This window comes from Corapipo altera, unplaced genomic scaffold, assembly GCF_003945725.1.
Source record: "Corapipo altera isolate COAL_440 unplaced genomic scaffold, ASM394572v1 61356, whole genome shotgun sequence".
Classification (NCBI taxonomy): Eukaryota; Metazoa; Chordata; class Aves; order Passeriformes; family Pipridae; genus Corapipo; species Corapipo altera.
In genome coordinates this window covers 227-21,873 of record NW_020885092.1, presented here as the reverse complement: position 1 = coordinate 21,873, position 21,647 = coordinate 227, and the positions used below count along the sequence as shown (strand labels likewise).

Sequence of the window (21,647 nt, the reverse complement as noted above, 5' to 3'; positions counted from 1 at the left end):
CGAAAAAGTTATGGAGCATGAAGACTGCATGCATGTGTAATTGTGAGTTATGTATGATTTCATCTCTACAGAGAGGATGAACATATAAAGTAGCATTTTCAACACCGCGCAGATCACATTTAATCATTAATCAAATCTTTTTTAAGTTACTATTTTTATTTATTTTCAGGTACCTATCATACTATATCAAACAAGACTTTCAGTTTTCTTTTAAGAAAAAAAAATCTGGAACGTTTTTCTTGAGATACACAGGTCAGTGAAACACCCATCAGCCTCTGAAGAATTTCCAACTACAGGACATGGATAAAAGACCTCAAAGTCAGTACCAGTCTGCCAGAGTCTTCTGTTAATGAGCATCTCCAGAATCAGAGGCTGGCAAATATCTGACACTTAAAATCTCACAGGAAATAGAACTTTCCAATATGAACTATACATCCTTACAGTTCTGATGAGTTTTTGATTAAGAGGCAAGTATCAGTGCAACTTATTTTCTACATGCACCTCATAGCATGGCTTTATCAAGATGAGAAAAACACATGCAGGATATGAAAATAATGTACTCATCCTCATTCTAGGCTAGGAACGTTGTCCTATGTAGTCCAAATTATTTCAATAAATATTAGAGTGTACCTTCTCACAGTTTCGGGAAAGCCCCAGATATCATGCAAGAAAGCAATCCATGTGTATCATGAACAGATGACTTCTAGCTGTCAGGCACTCTTTTGCCCTCTAATACAGAATCTTCCTAGAAATTTCTGGATCATGTTTAATAACAAAAATTCTGCAGCACATATTACATAATTAAAAAATCCAATAGAAATATATCTGGAAAAAATAAAGCTTTTCACACTCTTACTCCTTCAGAGCCAAAGATCTTCATAAGAGTAAGACAATAGAAAAGGCAGTCATAAAGATATTGACAGTCCTCGATTATTACCTGACATTTTATGCAACAAGATGATTCATTATAGAAACAAACAGCGATGAACTATGATTATACAAAGCAAAACAAAACCTCTCAATAAGTCACTTAGGATTTACTGAACTCCCTCCCTCCCACTCAAAATACCACATAGATCTTTGTGCACATAAAGCACATAGAGTATGCTATATGTGCATTTGTCTTTTGTGCTTTTTAGACACACAAAAACTGCACTAGTATCTTAGGAATGTTGACAGCGAAATTCTGCAAGTTGTTTCAAATTAAAGCAGTAACCCATGTTGGTGATTCAAAACTGTACACGTTCTTCCTCTGCTAAAACAATCAAATAAAATAGCCATATACAGGTTCTCAAAACATCTATTGATAATTATACACTGACTCCACAAGAAAATTTAGGAGAGAGCTAGTGTTAAATATTCAGCCTCATGGTGTTGCACTGCTTCTTTACTTCAGTGTACAAAGCCTAGAACTTCAGTCATAAAAAGACTGTAGATCTTTTGTTCCAGCATGGAGTGCTCTATGCCCTTATCAGTCACTTCAAGGTGGAATGCTCACCCAGTCTTATTCTGATCACTGCAGATAGCAAAGACAAAATACAGTACTAAAAACTTTGAACACTAATAGGAAAACAAGAACTTGTTAAACCCCTTATCAGTATCAGCACTGCAATTATCACACTTGAACTGCTGGTTCGTGATAGCTATGTTTTAAATGGTTCACCTACACTAGTTCTCTAATAATATACAATTAAAAATTAGAATCATTACAGGGCTACCTCTTAGAGAAAGATGAAATTACTAAGACTTTTGGAGTCTGACATAATAAATAGAAACTAAAAATAGAGGTAGCCTATGCCATACATAGAAAAGTGATAAAAACCCATTTTCACAGACTTATAGAATATCCGGAGTTGGAAGGGACCCACAAGGATCATTGAGTCTGACTCCTTGTCCTGCACAGGACAACCCCAAGAATCATACCATGTGCCTGAGACTGTCATCCAAACACTTCTTGAACTCTACCAGGTTTGGTGCAATGATTACTTCCAGTGCTCAACCACCTGTTGAGTGAAGAACCTTTTCCTAATATCCAACCTAAACCTCCCCTGACACAGCTTCATGCCTTTCCCTCAGGTCCTATCACTGGTCACCAGAGAAGAGATCGGTCCCTGCCCCTCTGCTTCCCCTCGTGAGGAAGTTGTAGACTCTATGAGGTTTCCCCTCAGTCTCCTCCAGGCTGAACAAACCAAGTGACCTCAGCCGCTCCTCATATGGCTTCCCCTATAGACTCTTCACCATCTTCATGGTCCTCCTTTGGATGGTCTCTAATAGCTTTATATTCTTATTATATTGTGGTGCCCCAAACTGCACACAGGACTTGAGGTGAGGTCCCACCAGTGCAGAGTAGAGTGGGACAACCGGCTCACGATGCTGAGCTTGATCACCCCAGGACCCAGTTGACTCTTTTGGCTGCCAGGGCACACTGCTGACTCATATTCAACTTGCCATGAACCCAAACCCACAGATCTCTTTCCATGGGGCTACTCTCCAGCTTACCGTTCCCCAGTCTGTACGTACATCCAGGATTGCCTTGTCCCAGGTGCAGAATCTGTCACTTGCCCTTGTTAGACTTCATACAGTTGATGATTGCCCATCCTTCTAATTTATCGAGGTCTCTCTGCCGGGCGTCTCTGCCTTTGAGGGAGTCAACAGAGTCTCCCAATTTAGTGTCATTAGCAAACTTAGTATAGCTTCGAGTCCTGCATCCAAGTTGTTTATGAAGATGTTGAACAGAACTGGTCCTAAAATGGAGTCCTGAGCTTTAAGATGGAACTTTACTGAAATCCAAAAAGATTACATCAACTGGATTCCCTTGATCAACTAGGTGGGTTACCTTGTTGTAAAAGGAAATTAAATTTGTCAAGGAGGACTTTCCCCTCATGAAACCAGGCTGGCTGTGACCAATGACTGCATTGTCCTTCAGGTGTTTTTCAATTATTCCCAGAATAGTCGTCTTCATAATTTTACTGGTCACTGAAGTGAGACTGACAGGCCTGTAGTTTCCAGGGTCATCTCTCTTGTCCTTCTTGAAAATTGTGACAATGTTAGCCAGCATCCAGTCAACTGGAACCTCTCCAGATTCCCAAGACCATTGAAAAATCATTGAGAGAGGCCTCGCAATGACATCAGTCAGCTCTTTGAGTACTTTTGTATGAATCCCATCAGGTCTCATAGACTTATAGGGATCCAGGTGGAGTAGCAAATCCTGCACAAGTTCAGGGATGACTGTGAGTTTATCATTCTTATAGTCAAGGTCCTCCAGCTCAGGTACCTCATTATTGGTATTGAATTCTGAGGCAAAGAAAGCAGTAAAAAACTCTGCTTTGTCTGTGTGCCTGTTTGTGAGGTGACTGACCTCATCAAGTCACAGACCAATGTTATCTCTGATTCTCCTTTTGCTGTTAACATTAAAAAAAGCCCTTTTTCCGGTCCTTCACAGCACTGGTCAGCTTGAACTCTAAAGGAGTTTTGGTCGCACAAATTTTCTCTCTACAGCAGCAAGCAGCATCTCTGTAGTCCTCCCATGTCACCTGACCTTGCTTCCAATGTCCATACACTTTCTTTTTTTGCCTTAACTCCAAAAGAAGATCCCTGCTCAGTCAAGCCAGCCTTCTGCCTTGCCTGCTTGACTTCTGACATTTGGGAATTGCCTGCTCCTGTGCTCTTAGGAGGTGGTGCTTAAAAAGTGACCAGCATTGATGGATTCCAGCACCTTCAAAAGCATTTTCCCAGGGACATTTACTCACTAGTTCCCTGAGCAGCCTGAAGTCTGCTCTCCTCATGTCCAGAGTTGAGGTTTTGCTGGCACTTTCCCTTCTGTCAATGGAGATTTTAAACTCAATGGCTTCATGGTCACTCTGGCCAAGATGGCCAGCAATCTCCACTCACAAGACCCTCTCTCTTAACAAGCAACAAATCAAGGAGGGCATCTTTCCTAGTCGGCTCATTTAGTACCTGTACCATGAAGTTATCATCCAGGTGTTTTAGGAATCTCTTGGTGTTCCCAGTTAATATCTTGCAAGTTGAAGTCCCCCATAAGGACAAGGGCAGTTGATTTAGAGGTGTCCCTTAGTTCCTTGTAGAATAATTCACCAGTGTCGTCATCCTTGCTGGGTAGCCTATAGTAGACCCTCACACTTTGTTTGTCCCTTAATCCTTACCTAGAGGTTCTCAACTGCGCCATTGCCAACTGTAAGCTCCATACATTCCAGTCTCTCCATTACATACAATGCTACCCCCCCACCTCACCTGCCCTGCCTATCCCTCCTGAAGAGCCTGTAACCATCCACATATATTAAATATAAGCACTGAATTCATGCTAGAAAGACATTTCTAGATTGCCTACTTCTGTTTGACCTTAAATATTTACAACAGTAAATCAAGAATAAAAAAAAAAAGTATACCTGTTAATATTAGAATAAAATAGGCTTTCCTGCTGTTTTCTCTTGCACATATGATGTAAAACGCTTTAAGAATTTTGGATATTCTCGTTTTGCCACTGCCCGTAACACTGATGCTGGTGCCCATCCTCCTGGGTTCACTACGAGTAGACAGGAAGCCAGACATTGAAATACAACAAATCTGCTAAAAGCTAAAAAAGAAAATTTAACTTTGTATTCCTGCAATTCTTTCTGAAGTAACAGGAAAGAATATTCAGCAGAATTTATACCCTTACAGTTTGTATTGCAGTACTTTCTACTCTTAATACTCTAATTCAGTCCAGTTTTACGATGCTACTATTTAGAAAACATTAAATGTGATGTGTTATGTTTGGGGAATGCCCAAATGAAAGAATATATTCTTTAAGTACTTCCAAAAAACAACAGAAAGAGAGACTCAATCTACTTCTCATTTCAAAGAAAATAGAAGTCAAGCCTTAACTTTTCAATAATTGCTGCATTTGCCTGCAGAATTGCTACATAGTCAATGTCTTACAAATTATTTTTAAAGCACTTCAAACAAAATTTGATCTGATTATAAAATATGCTTAAAGTTACAGGTCAAGTACTTTGCTGAAAAAGATACCACTTCCCATATAATCACAGTTCAGAATTTGTCAATGAAAATATATTTTTTTAAATAATTGTGAAACTTCTAAATAGGAAACAAAGGAATTTACCCCCAGAGTTTAACAACATATAGTATTATTTGTACAGGATTTAATACAAGTTGTATCACTCCTATATGGCAAAGATTTACTGAAGCCAATTTTCAGACTGTGATTATTTAGTAAGCCATGTAATAGGTGGTCAAAAATAATAAGCAGGTGAGAGACTCAAGGTGTTTTGCAGCTGCAGCAGAGGAGATAATAGGTATGAGGTTCCAATACTATAATACACTGTTAAATACTGAGTACAGTAACAATACAGTTTGGTTTTGCTAACTTTGCAGTCAAAGATTCTGTCAGTTAAAAAAAAAGTATGTAGACTACATTATACAGCTTGCAAACATCCTTTCACAAACATGAATTGTGGAAAAATTTGACAGCAATACATGAATAAAAAAACCAGATTATTACTAAAACTAAAAGTTTATGCCAAGTCATGCCAGTTGCAGACATTTCTTCTGCCCACCCCCCTCCATCCCAAGGTTCTGTACTTAGAACTGAGCTGCACATTACTTTCATTTATTGCTCCCAAAATGCCACACAATGAAAGATCCCATTCAGTGATTGATGTAGCACATTAATTCGAGTCCTTGACCATGAAGACCACAAGTGTGATCCTATATATAAATTTAACAGAAAACTGCATCAGCCTTTTTTTTCTCCAGTATTCAGCTCCCCAGAGTTAGCATATATCATCAATGTTGTACTGAAAAATTTTAGACTTACCGTTAGCTACATATGTAATCTTGCATAGGATATTGTCCCTGCTTATTTCCTTGTTCCCCTCTGGCGGGCTTACTAAAGTCTGACAAATCATAGCAATATTTATTTTGGCACGGACACAGCGATTGTTCAGCTGTCAAAAAAAAGAAAGCAACATTTATAAGCTTCGAACTAGGTGTATTTCGTCATACTTGACTGTTAACATTTTAATTTAGTATAAAGTCTAAGACACTCCAAAAAATTATGTTTCAGTTATACAAGCCTACCCCCATGTCTGACAATACTGAAGAGTTATTTATTTGATTCTATATGAAGGAACCTCAATTCTTTAAAATGTTTTCACCGGAAATTTTGCTTCCATTTGCATGCAATGCCTTAGATATGCCAACTGCTGAGATAAGATAAGAAAGTTTTTGGCTCAAAATACCTTCATCAGGTCATTGCATCATCTGGTATAAACAAACTGTAATTTTGCATATCACCCCCTTCTCCCCCCACCCCTCTGTATTGCAAGAGCATCACACCACATAATAGAAAAATGGCATCTTTAAAGCAGAACTTGATATAATGAAAATAATACTTACAGGAGCATTGTCATGTTCCACAGAGAAATTGCAAACAATCCATGTTTCAGGATCATTTTCACTGAATGCTGGTATCTTTCTGATGGCAGACAAATACAGCACATCCCTTTGAGAAGCCGGCCACACTCTCTGCAGAGAGACACCTGAATATAAGCTTTTCCAGTTTTGTAAATTAAGTACTTACTATCCTTAGACAAAGGAAAACAACAAACAAGGCAAAACAGGTCAGTCATGTTATTAAAGTAAAAAAGTTTATTCAAGTTAGTAATTTCATGCAATTTTCAAAACTGAAACAAAACACAACTGTTGTACAGATGTGTATGAGGTTATATGGTTATACTTAGTTTTAAAAAGTTAAGGCAAAAGTTTAAGGCCTTTGAAAGGCAGGGACCAAGTTGCAATGACTTTTTCAGTAGACAGCCAGGAAGAGGCACTTCCCCTCCTGTTCTCTCAGTCTCAGGTTTACATTTTAAATAATACTTGTAAGTTACAAACTGAACTAGTGGTTAAGTTTAAATAGATGCATCTACAGTTATTTATGTCTCCATAAATATGGTGAGAGTGCAAGAAATATTTATAACAAATATTATTTCAAAAAGTTACTACTTTAGTGAGACAGAAGCCATTTTCCTGACACTCAATAGGGGAAAAATGTCTAGCTTTTACCACAACACAACACTCTGTGACTATACAGTTCATACTTATTCAAAAATCAGAGTCTGCTATTACAGCAGTTTTAAGGTAACCACATTACCAATAAAAAAAAATAATTCTTTTAATATTTGAGTATAGTAATACTTGCAATCATGCAAGATTAAAGATGAATGTGTACACCGCATTCTCAATTTTTTAGAACCTGTTAGGTTACAGTTATTGGGTTATAAGTCAAATGAACATTTCAGTAAAGCTACATCAGAACTGGTTGGGGTAAAGAACCATAATGAAGTTAAAAGAACAAATGTTGTACCAGGACACCTCATAATGCAAATGCAGATGCCAACTAATCATGGTCAACAATAGCTTGCATTATTGCAACAAAACATATGATACAGGGGTATGGGTTTCTTCCTTGTAGTTAGTGTCAATTTATTGCTTCAGTTTTCTTGAGATGATCCTTGTGTTGCTGCCAGTGATACACTTAAGAGATTAAAAACAGTCCTTGTTTGTTATTACAAGTTCTATCAGATACATACACAACCAATTATGCTATCAAGTCAACTTTGAAAAATTTACAAAGTTGCAGTTTAATAGAGAACTTGTTCTGAACTGTTGTTCTGGATAATATTTTAGGTTGTTAAGATGTTAAAGTATTTCAGAATAGATTAGAACACATATGCCCCAGAATGTTGCACTAAGGTGTGTATACAGGTGAAATGTTATTACCTTATGCATCTGGTAAACAATGATGGCATTATCAGCTAAATTTTCCACAACATGGAAATTTTCAATTGTTGCTAAAGGGGAAAGGAAATAAAAATGCATCAGTAAACAAGTACAGATATTAGGTCAGTGTTATAAACTGTATGACTGCTGATAAACATGCAAAGCTTAAGAAATGATTCCTTACTTTCCCAGTCATTACGAACATCGACATTCCAGAAGTAGTGGCAAACTTCATGCCCTGTTACCCCTTTAACAGCATGCGTTGCTTTCAAAGGATCTAAAACTATTCCATTCTCTTCCACCTCTCTTCTGTACACCTATGGTCAAATACATAGAAAGAAATGCAGAACGAAAATTGTCAAAACTGTTCATGTCTTAATTATTTAAAATTTCTTCAGCTTTGATAAAAACTGTCGCAGGTTTGAAGAGATGTTGGAATTTTTTTTTTCCTAGGGTCCCGTCCCCTGTCCCCCCCGCCCCCCCCATCTGTTTCTTCTGGGATGGGGGGAGTCGGGGAGGGGGTGGGGGCGGAGCAGAGCCGCACGTACTGGGTAGCGCGGGAGCGGGGAGAGGGGAAGGTCTCCCGGGGAAGCGCAGTTGCCGCAGGGACAGCTGGGGGAGTCCTTTGGGGGTTTCTGGGTTTGGTCCGCCGACGGGAGCTGACGGGAGCCCGGGTTCGGCCACCTCCTTTTCTTTTCCTGAGAGGAAGTTTTTTTTCCCCCACGGGACACCTCGCGGAGGACGACTGAGAGAGACCGACCTATCTCAGAGCGAGGTATTCTGCCTTTGGACTGCCTTTGAGAAAAAGTCCTTTTTTTTTCAGTACTGGCTGCAAGCACACGTGGTTGCGAGCAGCTATTGAACTGACGGGAGAGTCCTGCCCCCCCCCCCCCCCCGGGTTGCTGCGGGTTTCTCCCCCCCACCTGGGGAATTGGGACTTTGTTTTGTTTCTTCTGAAAGTTTTTGACTGCACCATTTGTTGTTTATTCAGATTTTGTTAATAAAAGCTGTTTCTTTTCCTTTTCCACACTTCCACCTGAAGTTTCTTAATTTCTAAGTTGTAATCTTGTTAAACTAAGACAAAAACTTACCTAGAAGACTAACAAATGACTAATTTGCCATGCGAGTGTTCTCTGGTAACTACCAATGCAGATGTTCTTGCATGGCACTTCACATGAAAATACTAGTACTTTGAAATTTTCTACTCCAAAAATGATTTAGAGAATCACAGAATATCATGAGTTGGAAGGAACCCACAAGGATCATTGAAGTCCAACTCCTGGCCCTGCACAGGACAACCCCAAGAATCACACCATGTGTCTGAGAGTGTTGTCCAAACTCTTCTTGAACTCTGTCAGGCTTGTAGCTGTGACCACTGCCCTGGGGAGCCTGTTCCATTGCTCAACACTCTCTGAGTGAAGAACCTTTTCCTACTATCCAACCTACACATTCCCTGACACAGTTTCATGCCATTCCCTCAGGTCTTATCACTGGTCACCAGAGATCAGCCCCTGCCCCTCTGCTTCCCCTCGTGAGGAAGTTGTAGACTCTATGAGGTCTCCCCTAAGTCTCTTCTTCTCCAGGCTGAACAAACTAAGTGACCTCAGCCGCTCCTCATATGGCTTCCCCTCTAGGCCCTTTACCATCTTCATAGCCCTCCTCTGGACACTTTCGAATAGTTTTATATCTTTCTTATATTGTGGTGCCCAAAACTGCACACAGGACTTGAGGTGAGGCTGCACCAATGCAAAGTAGAGCAGGACAATCACCTCCCTTGATGGGCTGGTGATACTTTTCTTGATGCACCCCAGGACACAGTTGGCCATCCTGGCTGCCAGGGCACACTGCTGACATATTCAACTTGCCATCGACCAGGACCCCCAGGTCCCTTTCTGTGGCACTGCTCTCCAGCCTCTCATTCCCCAGTCTGTACATACATCCAGGGTTGTCCCATCCCAGGTGCAGAATCTGGCACTTGCCTTTGTTAAACTTCATATGGTTGGTGATTGCCCATCCCTCTAATTTGTCGAGGTCTCTCTGCAGGGCCTCTCTGCCTTCGAGGGAGTGAACAGCTCTTCCCAATTTAGTGCTGTCAGCAAACTTACTAAATATACCTTTGAGTCCTGCATCCAAGTAATTTATGAAGATGTTGAAGAGAACTGGGCCAAGGATGGAACCCTGCAGAACCCCACTAGTGACAGGTCACCAGTCTGATTTTACTCCATTCACTATTACCCTTTGTGGCTGACCCATCAGCCAGTTGCTCACCCACCACATGATGTGTTTATCCAGCTGTGTGCTGGACATTTTGTCCAGAAGGATCTTGTGAGAGATAGTATGAAAAGCTTTACCGAAATCCAAAAAGATTACATCAACTGGATCCCCTTGGTCAACTAGGTGGGTTATATTGTCATAAAAGGAAATTAAGTCTGTCAAGCAGGACTTTACCCTCATGAAGCCAGGCTGGCTGTGACCGATGACTGCATTGTCCTTCAGGTGTTTTTCAGTACCTCCCAGGATAGTATTATTCATAATTTTACCAGGCACTAAAGGGAGACTGACAGGCCTGTAGTTTCCAGGGTCCTCCCTCCTGTCCTTCTTGAAAACTGGGACAAGGTTAACCAGCATCCAGTCAACTGAGACCTCTCCAGATTTCCAAGACCATTCAAAAATCATTGAGAGGCCTTGTGATGACATCAGCCAGCTCTTCAAGCATTCTCAGATGAATCTCATCAGGCCCCATAGAGTTATATGGATCCAGCTGGAGCAGCAGATCCTGCACAAGTTCAGGATCAACTGGGAGTTTATCATTCTTACAGTCATGGTCCTCCAGCTCAGGGCAGGAGGACCCCCTTAGCCCATCACTGTTGTTGAAGACAGAAACAAAGAAAGCATTAAACATCTCTGCCTTGTCTATGTCCCCGTTTGTGAGCATAAAGCACTGACAGAAGCAGAGCATGCTCCGTCATTGCCTGCTGTTTGTCTTTGTTCGAACTGCAAGAAGTGAATTGTTTTGACTGTTCAAATAACCATGAGTCGGGGGACAGCAGCACCTGCATGCGGTACTGAGACTGGTTTCATATTAAACGTGTCGTTGCTACGTTGTTACCATACACCGTAAGGCACGCCGCCTCCGCCCCTATATAAACAAGTGCCTAAGACGCCCGGTGAAGAGATCGAAGACACGCCGCGGGATCGGGGCGGGGGAAGGCGCCGCGCGGAAGATCGAAGGCAGGAAACCCTGCCTCCCACATGCGCCGCGGGATACGCCGCAGTCGCCACACTCGCGGATCTCCACATTCCGGAGATCGTAAACGCACTGAGCCGGGAAGAGGTCGGGGCTGCGCCGCACAGACTAAGGCGAGAAACCCTGCCCCCCTCCACGCCGCGGGCACGCACACGCTGCTGCCCGGCACACACCGTGGGCACACACACGCCGCTGCCCACACACGAGCCGCGCCCCGGCACTACCCGCTCAGCACCGCGACCAACCCGGCCGGACCCAGGACGCGCCGCAGGGCCTACGCACACTGCAAGAACTCCATTCACGCTGCAGAGACAAAAGACCCGAGAACGAACCGACAGATACTCCCCCATCACCAAGGAGGAGATCCAGCGCAGTTCATGGTGGTTGTAATCTCTTTCCTGTGCTTCTTGTAATTATTCTTAGCTTTTCCCACTTTTCTCTATTTTTCCTTCTTTCTCTCTCTGCCTCTTTTTATAGTTAATAAAGTTGAATTATCATTTTGATACCAACATTTGACCTTGTTTGTGTCTTAATCTTGCTTTTGGGTATATTCGAACTTAAATTCCTCCCTGCATTTATGGATAGAGGCACACTTTGCCTCTCTGTACCTAAGCGGGTTGGAACAGTGAGGTGACCATTCTGTGATATATAAATAATCGTGATTCGTGAAACAAATGGGTGATTACATCAAAATAAAACAAACGGATTGTAAAACTTAATTACACCCCCATAAAGAAATAAAACAGACCCTCACAAGGTCAAGAGGCCTAAAACCTCCTTACTATCCTAAGAATGAAATATAGTAGAACTTTAAATCTTTAGGCGCCTGTTCGTCCAAGAATACATGAATTATGACTGGTTGTAGAGATAACCCTTTTAGCTTTAGCTGTAAGAAAACCCATATATTAAATACTTAGCAAAAACCTGTAGAATGTATATGTATATGATATAATTAATATGCATGAAGTAGCTAAGATAAATACTAAATGTACCCTGTAGTAGGGGTGTGCAGATTTGGGAAACTGGTCCCATTTCTGTCACCCAGCCGGCTGCTTGCTTTTACCATATAATAAACTACTATTCGAAACTTATAGAAACTCGAGACTTTGTTTATCACAATTCTCATCCTGTAACAGGTCGATGTTATTTCTGCATTACCTTTTGCTATTAATGGATTTTAAAAAGCTCTCTTTATTGTCCCCCACATTTCTGGCCAGATTCTACTCCAGTTGAGCTTTCACTGCACAAATTTTCTCCCTACAGTGGCGAGCAGCATAGCATCTCTGTAGTCCTCCCACATCACCTGACCTTGCTTCCAATGTCCATACACCTTCTTTTTTGCCTTAGCTCCAAATCTTCTGGACCTGTTTGTACCAGTTGTGTGGTTAACATCTGGCAAATTGAAGTCTCCCATAAGGACAAGGGCAGTTGATTTGGAAGTGTCCCTTAGTTCTTTGAAGATTAATTTATTGGCATCATTGTCCTGGCTAGGTGGTCTATAGTAGACTCCCACAATGACATCTCCATTATTTGTTTGTCCCTTAATCCTTACCCAGAGGCTCTCAACTGTGCCATTGCCAACTGTGAGCTCCATACATTCCAGCCCCTCCATTAGATACAATGCCACCCCCCCACCTCACCTGCTCTGCCTATCCCTCCTGAATTAAGCTACCTTATTTATCACTATGAGCACAGTGGAGTAGCAGACAGTAACTTGCTACCATATAACATTTTCGTACATTGAATTTACACACCATGTTGATACAAAGTTTTAAGTGGAAAATGAGAAAGGAATCATAAAGACAAAGCTATTGCAAGTATTGCATGAGATTTTGCTGAATATATATATTAGAATCTGTAGCTCTTGTGGTCTCCAGTTGTAATTAAAACAATGCTATTCTCTGAGAGAAGTTTTAACAGCATAACTTGCTTAGTAATAGTATTCAAAGAGAATAAAAATATCTGTCTTCACAGCATATCATCTTATATCAATTAAGCAAAAAACCAAATACTTACCTTCATTTCTCCTTCTTCTACCACTAACTGCCAATTGGCATCTCCTCCTACATCTTGCAAGGAATATGTCATATGGTTTTGTACCATTTCTTCCACCTTTAAAGGAAAAAATACACATTTTTAAATCATTCCTTTCATCTTCTTGGTACAGTATTGGAAGCCATAAGTCAATACTTCAAATCCTGTGCAGGAGCTGAACTTGGACAACAGAGCCTTCTATTACAGGTTAAGATCTGGCCTTCAGAAGCAAAAGCCAAAATCTTGATTTGACTTCCAACTTCATTCTTTATGGGTACTTCCCTATCCTTCCTTTGCACCTTTAAACTGTCAAAACTCACAATTTCTAAGACAGTTTTATTTCAGCATATAGGAAATTACTTCCAGTATCTCCAAATAGAATTACAATGCATTGTAAGACTTGAAAACCAATATTCACTGAAGAGCATTTAAAAAGCTGATGGGGAGGGGAGGAGAGAGACAAACAAGCTCTAAAAATGTGAATGCATATCAAAAGTTACATTGAAACAGCAGTGAAGGAAACAGTCATGAGAAAAGCATGCATATTCTGTTTCATTGGCATCTTTGTACAGTTGCCAGCTAGAAAAACAGAACAGAAATGCTTACATTCAAAAAAATTATGATGATGCAGAGACTCCAGTATTATAAAATATGCATTTAAAAATTACTTAGCAAGACAGTTGCATGCTTTTCTTAAAGGTCAAATATTTGATACATTTTTATCAAGCTATGTGAATACTTTTTGTTTTGTTCCAAACAATGTGCATGAAAATGGGGGGTGGGACAGGAAATGAATTTTTATTTTAAATCTACAGTCTTATTATATGTTTCTTTTGTGTCTGTCTCCCCCATTTCCAAATCCTATTCTCCCCCAAATAAAAAGAGACAAAAATATAAACTATCCATTGCTGTGTAATGTTTACAAGTGCTGAAAACAATTTAATAACTTTTTCCACCTAAAAGGTAGGTGACTACTAAAACTCATCACAGCAAATAAGTCTATGTAACTGACACTATTTTCCTGAATCACTAGAAATACCTTTTTTAAAAAGGAAAAGCATTGCAAGCAAAGGTTTGTCAATTGACCAACATACAGATTAGTCTAAGAAGTGTATAATCCCAAGATTAATAACCTGAACCTATGAGTGGTTTTTGTACAACTGGAAGAAAAAAAAATTGAATCAAGTCAAAATCCTCAAAGTACAACATACAAATAAAATTCTTTCAATAGAAATGCTACTTTATCTTATTTTAACTATAGAATTTTCTACAGAAACTAAGTTATGAGTCCAGTTTTGGGGGTTTTCTTTATTTTCTTTAATTTCTTTTTTAGTTATAATGAACTATAAACATCTATAAGATTTGTGTTTCTGCTTTTAGACAGGTCATCTTTTCCTGTCACTTACTAACAGGTTTCCTACCAAATATTCTTCCAATTATTTTTTTCCAGTGATACAATGACACAGTACAATCCAAGCCAGGTAAGAATGTGGGCTATTTAAATATTCAATTTACTAGCTCTAGGTCACAGTTCTTTCAGAAGGGAATCCTCACTATGCTCCCAACTTTACCTGCAACACCTTTACAGTCTCTATCTCCTCCCCTAGCTCCTAATCTATTAGGGACAAAGCTGGCTTGTATGTGTTTGTTTTGTATTTTGCTGCTTTTTGCTTTATGCTAAATGCAGAGGGAGGAGGAGAATAGCAAAGAAAGAAGAGAATGAAGCATTGACAGGAGTATCAGAGAATCATAGAATATCCTGAGTTGGACAGGACCCACAAGGATCATTGAGTCCAACTCCTGCACAGGACAACCCCAAGAATCACACCATGTGCCTGAGAGTACAATCTAAACAGTTTAGGGCCTTTGGAATTGTTCAGCATTTAGCCCCCTGACTTCCTCTGAAAACGTGAAAGGTATTTTTTAGGTTTTTTTTCCCTCTCTCTCCCAATAAAGTTTCATTCCTGCTAATACATCTTTCAGAAAACTTCCCCTTAGGTTTGGGAAAGGAGAGGTATTATCATTGCAGCTTTCAGAGGAGAGCGAATGTTGTTTTTGCTAACAATTACTTCTATTTGACCAAGTAATTGCAGTGCCTACAACTGCTTTTTGCATACTACCTGTCCAAACTGTGATCTACCTGCTGGTCACTGACAGCCTGTACCTATTTCAGGTACCACATTAGGCACAGAGTCAAAATTCACAGCTTCTTCCCCAGTGGGGTGGCTACACTATTACCTCTGGGTTCCTGGCAGACTACAGGAATGGTCTGCAAAAGTACCTCTATCCCACGCAGTCTTGGTCTGAACATTAAATGGGCAGTTCATTTAAAAGGCCCTCAGAACATCTCAATCTATTTTAAAGTCTGATAGTCTTTTAAAAGGAGAAAGTGATCTGCAACACATTTGCAGCATTTTAAGTCCACAACCTCCTACTCAACTGGCAGAGACAAATCAATGCCTTTCTGAAAGCACATTGAAGAACCAGCTCCCGTCAGAATATGTTTATGCTTATCAATCTTAAAAACAAAGCTGCAAGTTTCTACTTGACCTTTTACCAAGATTTCCTTCATATAAATGAAGTCTAGAAGCAAGTCTCATTTGTTCAGAATCAAGATTTAGCTTGCCTTTCCAAAAGTCAAATCCTCAGCCTGGGGACAGAGGACAATTTCCTAATAATAAGGTCTACAGCAGGTTGTCACCAAAAGGTGTGCTGCTTTTCTCTTCATGCTCTCAGTTGTCTTTCACCTGCTTGTTAGCTAGCAATGAAGCTCCAGAGCAGGTGGAGCAACTTACTGAACTGGCAAGTTTGCTCTAGGGAAGATATGGGGAAAGAAGGGGGCAGAGGGGAGTAGGTTTCTTTTAAGTTAGCAGGATCATTCTTTCTGTAGTGAGTCAGTTAACTTGAAATCACATCCTAAGACACTGGGTAGTAGCTTCTACATAGTATAATCCCTGCAGCTGCTGGAAAGAGCAACACCTTGACCCCATAATTCAGTCCATTTGACCCGAACTTTAATGTCAATTTGCATTATTGTGATAAGGACCTGATCAACCTCAGATTTGTTTTTAAGTGATTAGGTTTTCAGCCACGCTAATGGTCTGATACTCGGGTTTACCATATGGGTCCACAAATGTTATCCCAGGCATAAGAGATGGAAATGAAAAGGTTCACGTATTTTAATGACTATGCGTTTCCCTTACATTGAACTGGCAATGTAGCCTGATAGACAACCAATTTTCTATCTTTAGAATCAAATTTGCTTTCTATTACTTGATTTCCCCCCTCCTCCCAAACAAAACCAAACTTGAATTACTAACGTGACTACTGGAGTACCAGTAGATCAGCCTATTAGTGTTGAGCAATATGACCTGCATACTTTTTTCCCCTTGTGAGAAGTTCAAATTCCAGAAATTAACTGACTGCAATAAGTCAAGGCAAGTGTTGGGATTTCAGTCCAACAAGCAAGTCCTTAAGTGTTAGGGTTCTGCTCACAAAGCTGGTGGCAAGGTATGCAGGTAGCATGATTCCAGGTTCTATTAATCAAAAGAAAATCCATTCCTTCTATTTGAAAAGCAGTCTGTTTGCAGTGTTAGTTAATAATTTAAAAACAAACAAACAAACCCCAAAACAACAGATCCCAGAAGGAAGACCCATATTCACAATCATATGGACCACAGCAGAAGGCATGAATGCTATGTCTGAATGATTTTTTTTTTGAGAATAAAGATGAAACACATGAACTTACTTATCTAATTCAACTCTATGATCTTCAGAGCAAGCAGCTAGAGTAATTTTGTACATTACTAGAATATGTCACTACAACTAAATTCACTTATTCAGGATTTCAGACACTTTCTGAAGGATAATTGAATATATTGGAATTCTTCAGTAAAAGTTCTCATATCCATAATCTCATTTTTTAACAACATACTTTATGACCTTTTGGTAATAAAACTAGTTGTAAAGGTAAATAATTATAATAGAGAACCTTAAAATTTGGTATCTTAAAGTTATTACAAGTAACAACAAATTTTAAAGACAAAATTAAACCTTTGCTTTAAAACCATGAAAAACTATTCAATTTGAAGCAAAGACCATCTCCAGCCCATGCAAAACAGATGATATTTTATTACTTTTATTATAATCAGAAATGTAAAATTTTCAAGTTGTAGGTACTTTTATTAAAGCTACTGAAATTGATCCAACAGTTTCACAAGATTTGGGCCTCTGCACAAGTAATATACATGCAAGCAGAATGTAAAAAGACAACCATTTAATATAGAAATAGATAACTCCTTTTTTTTGGTCTCAGCATACTAGTTTAAAGCAAACAGTGATTTATGTAACAAAAAACCCAGGTTCTAGAGAAGAGGATGAAATGCAGCAAAGATACGCAACCCCCACTCTACACATTAATACAGTACCTGGGTGCTGAATCTGTGAACATCAAAGGCACTGACTAGATCAATGGAAGACATGGAGGAAGAGCGACTATAGGGCTACCAGAGACAGACAAAGAAAAAACCAAGTAATCAGAACAAAGGCACAACAGAGCATTCAGTACCAACTTGTAAGCACAAGATAATGAAGAAAATGAAAACAAAAGCACCATAAGCAGCAAGCACAGCGGCAAATGCTGATTTCATGCACCTATTATGTATTATGCTCCCAGTGCCGCCCTAAAAAAAGCATAGTGTTTCCATTAACACTAAAAAAAAGTCAATTGATCTTAATGCAAGAGACTGGATTTTTTTTTCCATCAATTGAATGAATTTTGGTGAAGGTATCTTAAAAACACTGAGGTTAGCAAGTTGGTTTTTTTTTTTAATATATTTTCTAACTGACCAGCTTGATACAAATCAAGAGTATTCTAAATAGATACTGAAATCAGGATTTTTTTTAGCCAAGACAGAAAACAGTCCTTCTCCAATTCCAGCTACTTCAATTGAAAATGAGTAAACCACTGAAAGTTATACTAGAAACACCTAAAAAATAATTTAAAAAAAATAAATCAATCTTACCTATCCATATAAAATATACAAATATACAAATTATACAGAGGAGATCATGAGAAATATCTTACCTTTTGGACAAATCTATGAGTACCCACAGCAGAATATGCATCTCCAGAAGGTAAGGATATTGGCCAGTATAATCTGACCTTTTCACTTTGGGACTGCAACAAAATAGGTTTCATTACTGGTAGTCAGCTGCTACTGGATGGACTATGAAAGAGTGAGGCACCTTCAATCTATATAGCAGTTACAACAACTAGTGCTGTCCATGACAGACATGTTGTCGTCATTCTACTGGAGTTCTCAGGAAGAAAATGGGCCTAGAGACTGAATTACCCATTCATCTATACTTCAAGGTATATTTCTATGTTAAGCAAAATAGATTGGCAGCATTACAGATGTTGCATCCATGTAGTAGTACAACAGTCACTCTAAACTTATACTTTCCTCTAAGAGACCCCAACATAGATAAGCTCTGCTGGGTATTATATGTTCACTAGAAAGTCTTATAATTCTTAAGTCATTGTATTCACTATATTCATAAACCTAAAACCTTTTAAGACAAAGGAGGCACCACTTTGCTATTCCCTCTCATTTTATACACTACTATTTGTTCTCATATTCTATATATTCCATCACACACATCTTATCCCTTTTTGATCCTTGTCACTGAAGTGTATTCAAGAAATGAGTTAGAGAAATAGCCAGAGTTTACACAATTTTTAAACAAAACCAAAAACCAATAGAACTATGTCTTTCCTATTTCACATACTGCTACAGTCAAAAGAAACTTAGGTTTTGAAAAAAATCTGCAGTATTATATATTCTTATTTGCACAGGGCATCAGTTACATATAAAGATAAGTTTTATACAGGACTAATACACTTATTTAGGAGTTAGAAACCAGAGACAATCAATTAACACTTATACTATCCTTTTCTATGCAAGTTGTCAAATCACTTTCTCAAAATTAGTGTTAAGCAATGATATTTAACCGTATAAATATTAAGTAGTGAATCCCACTTATAAGTGTAACTATAAAATATCTAGTTTCAGGAGATGCACCCCAGGAGTGATTAAGTCACAGAAGTCTTCCATGAAGTGCCCATCATCAACATATTTTTCAAGTATCAATACCTGTTCTTCCATTTTATCCTGTCTATCGAGAGCAGCTTCAACAGCATCAAAGAATTCTTCTTCATTAATCAGACTATTAGGACCCTCCTAGAGCATAAGAAACAAAACTAGTTCAAACTTTTGGAGATGAGAGCTCCACTTAAGTTTAATATTAGAAATAGCTATTTATGTATTATGCATATAACTGACAGAAGGAAATTTCTTTCATAGATCTTAAATATTTTCACCAAAATTCTTATATTAGAATTCATCTGAAAACTCTACTTGTTAAAGGAAGTTATTTCCTTTGACTACAATTTAGGGATAGTAATATAAACAAACAACCCCCCCAGGAAACTGAAGACTGAGTAAAAGTGTCAATATGCTTTGATATCGGAGTCAGGTTTTAATTACTATATATATATCTTTTAAAAATGTTTACAGTATGTCAGTGTCATGGTTTGAAATTGGCCCCCCTCTGAGAGTTGGGGGGGGCTCAGAGGTGATTGGGTGCCAAGGCAGTGTTCCCTGGAGAGCCAATCACCGTCCATGTTGTTCGCTTCTGCTTAAAATCATATATACACAGCACTGAAAGCTGTTGGCAGTGTTGTGCTGTTGGTGTCTGCTGCGTGTAGGTGTGGAAGGCCAGGGGGTGACTGGGCTCCTTCTTCCCCCTCCGGGGGGGAGAGGGGAGCCCTGCAGCCCCCCCCAACTCTGCCTAGGCCAGAGTTAGAGGCAGCATTTGGAGTGTGTGCTGTGAAGGAAGAAATTCACATCACCTGAGAGGTAAGAGGGAGGAGGCTAGGCCCTCTCCCCGCCCCCTGCAGCTGCGGGACACTTGGGACAGTGTATAACTGGACCGAGTGCCTGTGGTCAAGGCTAGGGGGCTTTTTCCCCCCCACACTGCATTTAGGCTGGTGGGGGGTGGGTTTTAAGGCTCAGCATTTAAGCAGAGCCAAGTGGACGGGTTGATAACAAATCAGCTCGGCGCTCGGGAAAGGAATCCCAGGCGAAATTGGAGACGGACTGAAGAGAGGCCTGGGGGATGTCTCTGCTGTGATCTAAATGGAGGACAGCTGGAAACCCGAGGAGGAATCAACATTCCAGGACGCAGACGCTTGATAAGCTAAACTACACTGCAGCAACCTACGAACCGAGGTATGAGATTAGGAGAGAGAGATCACACAGCAGAAATCACACAGCATACCGAAATAAAAGACTCAAAGCTATCTTCTTGGACTTCGTGAAGAAGAAAAACTGCAACAAACAGCTGGAGCTTGGTGAGGGGGGAGCGCTTGGGCCCAGAACACTCCCACGAGAGAGAGACTGCGTTACATATCAGCCTTGAAAGGCTGCTCCTGGACTAAAGTTAGAGGGAGGGGCTTAAAAGGACCGACAGAAATGTAAATATATAGTTGCTTTTAGTTTGACCAGTATATTTATTTGTGTAAATAAATGTATATACTCCCCCTTCCCCTATAGAAGCCTCTGGCCTGAAAGTTTCTCTCCGGTGTTGAGATAAATTGTGGGAAGGGGTGGGGGGAAGCCTGGAAATTGGATTTTGAATTTCTGATGTGGCTCGAACTGCCACAGTCAGTAAAGTAAATATATTAACATAATTGTGTATTTAGATTCCTTCCAAGTATTCCAGTGCCTTAGGGTAAATTTCAGATATGTGCTCAAAGCACCACAAGACAAAATCCTATGGATCACTACTGAGAATTCTTGAAAAGAACAGTTTAACAATAAACAGCAGATAGAGTTGAGTCAATTATTAAAAACTTTGTCCACTAAGTAAAAATGATAATTTAGGAAAACTAGGTTTACTGCCTTTATTGTATTGTAAAACAAACTGGTCCAGCAAATTTAAAAAATCTACTTTAAGCCAGAGATATCTGGGAGAAGCAGCTGGGTTCATAATCAGGTAGACAAAGTCCATCTTCCTTCATACAGTGCCTCAGTCACAATGGAGAACATAATCTCATATAACCTTTTAAATATCTAAACATATTAATACTATTTCTCAGGCTATGATTTGTAAGTAGAAACCTGCTTGATTAATGTAAATGAAAGGGTCAAGTTCTTAAAAGTTATGCAAACTGCATTATAGGTGCATTAGTTTATATTATTTTTCAGAAGGCAGTTTAAGAGCCTTAGACTTTGATTAAATAACCAAACTGAGGAGGAAGTTGATAAAACATGCAATTTAACAGATGAAACAGAAGCTAAAATCATTGAATTTATCAATACATTTCAAGTGGCAGTGACAAGTTAAAAATCAATTCAAATTAAACTTCAGATTCTAGGACTGCCTCTGCAGTCAGGGTTTTCATATTTGCATTACATATCTATACAACTGACTCATTAAAATGTAAGAGTACACAACTTGCAAATGACCAGTATAAAATGTAGAAAAAAAGAATTTAAAAGTC

General features: G+C 39.5%; 1 protein-coding gene across 1 annotated transcript; it reads right to left on the bottom strand.

Moving 5' to 3' along the window:
* Positions 1–4,415: 4,415 nt before the first annotated feature.
* On the bottom strand, positions 4,416–19,323 carry LOC113960179 (collagen type IV alpha-3-binding protein-like; the record flags this gene model as incomplete). Its single annotated transcript, XM_027669598.1, has 9 exons — positions 4,416–4,543; positions 5,837–5,966; positions 6,418–6,546; positions 7,801–7,871; positions 7,985–8,117; positions 13,064–13,159; positions 17,509–17,583; positions 18,168–18,260; positions 19,237–19,323. Coding segments are annotated over 9 exons (942 nt in total), but the record flags the coding sequence as incomplete, so codon positions are not given.
* Positions 19,324–21,647: the final 2,324 nt, after the last annotated feature.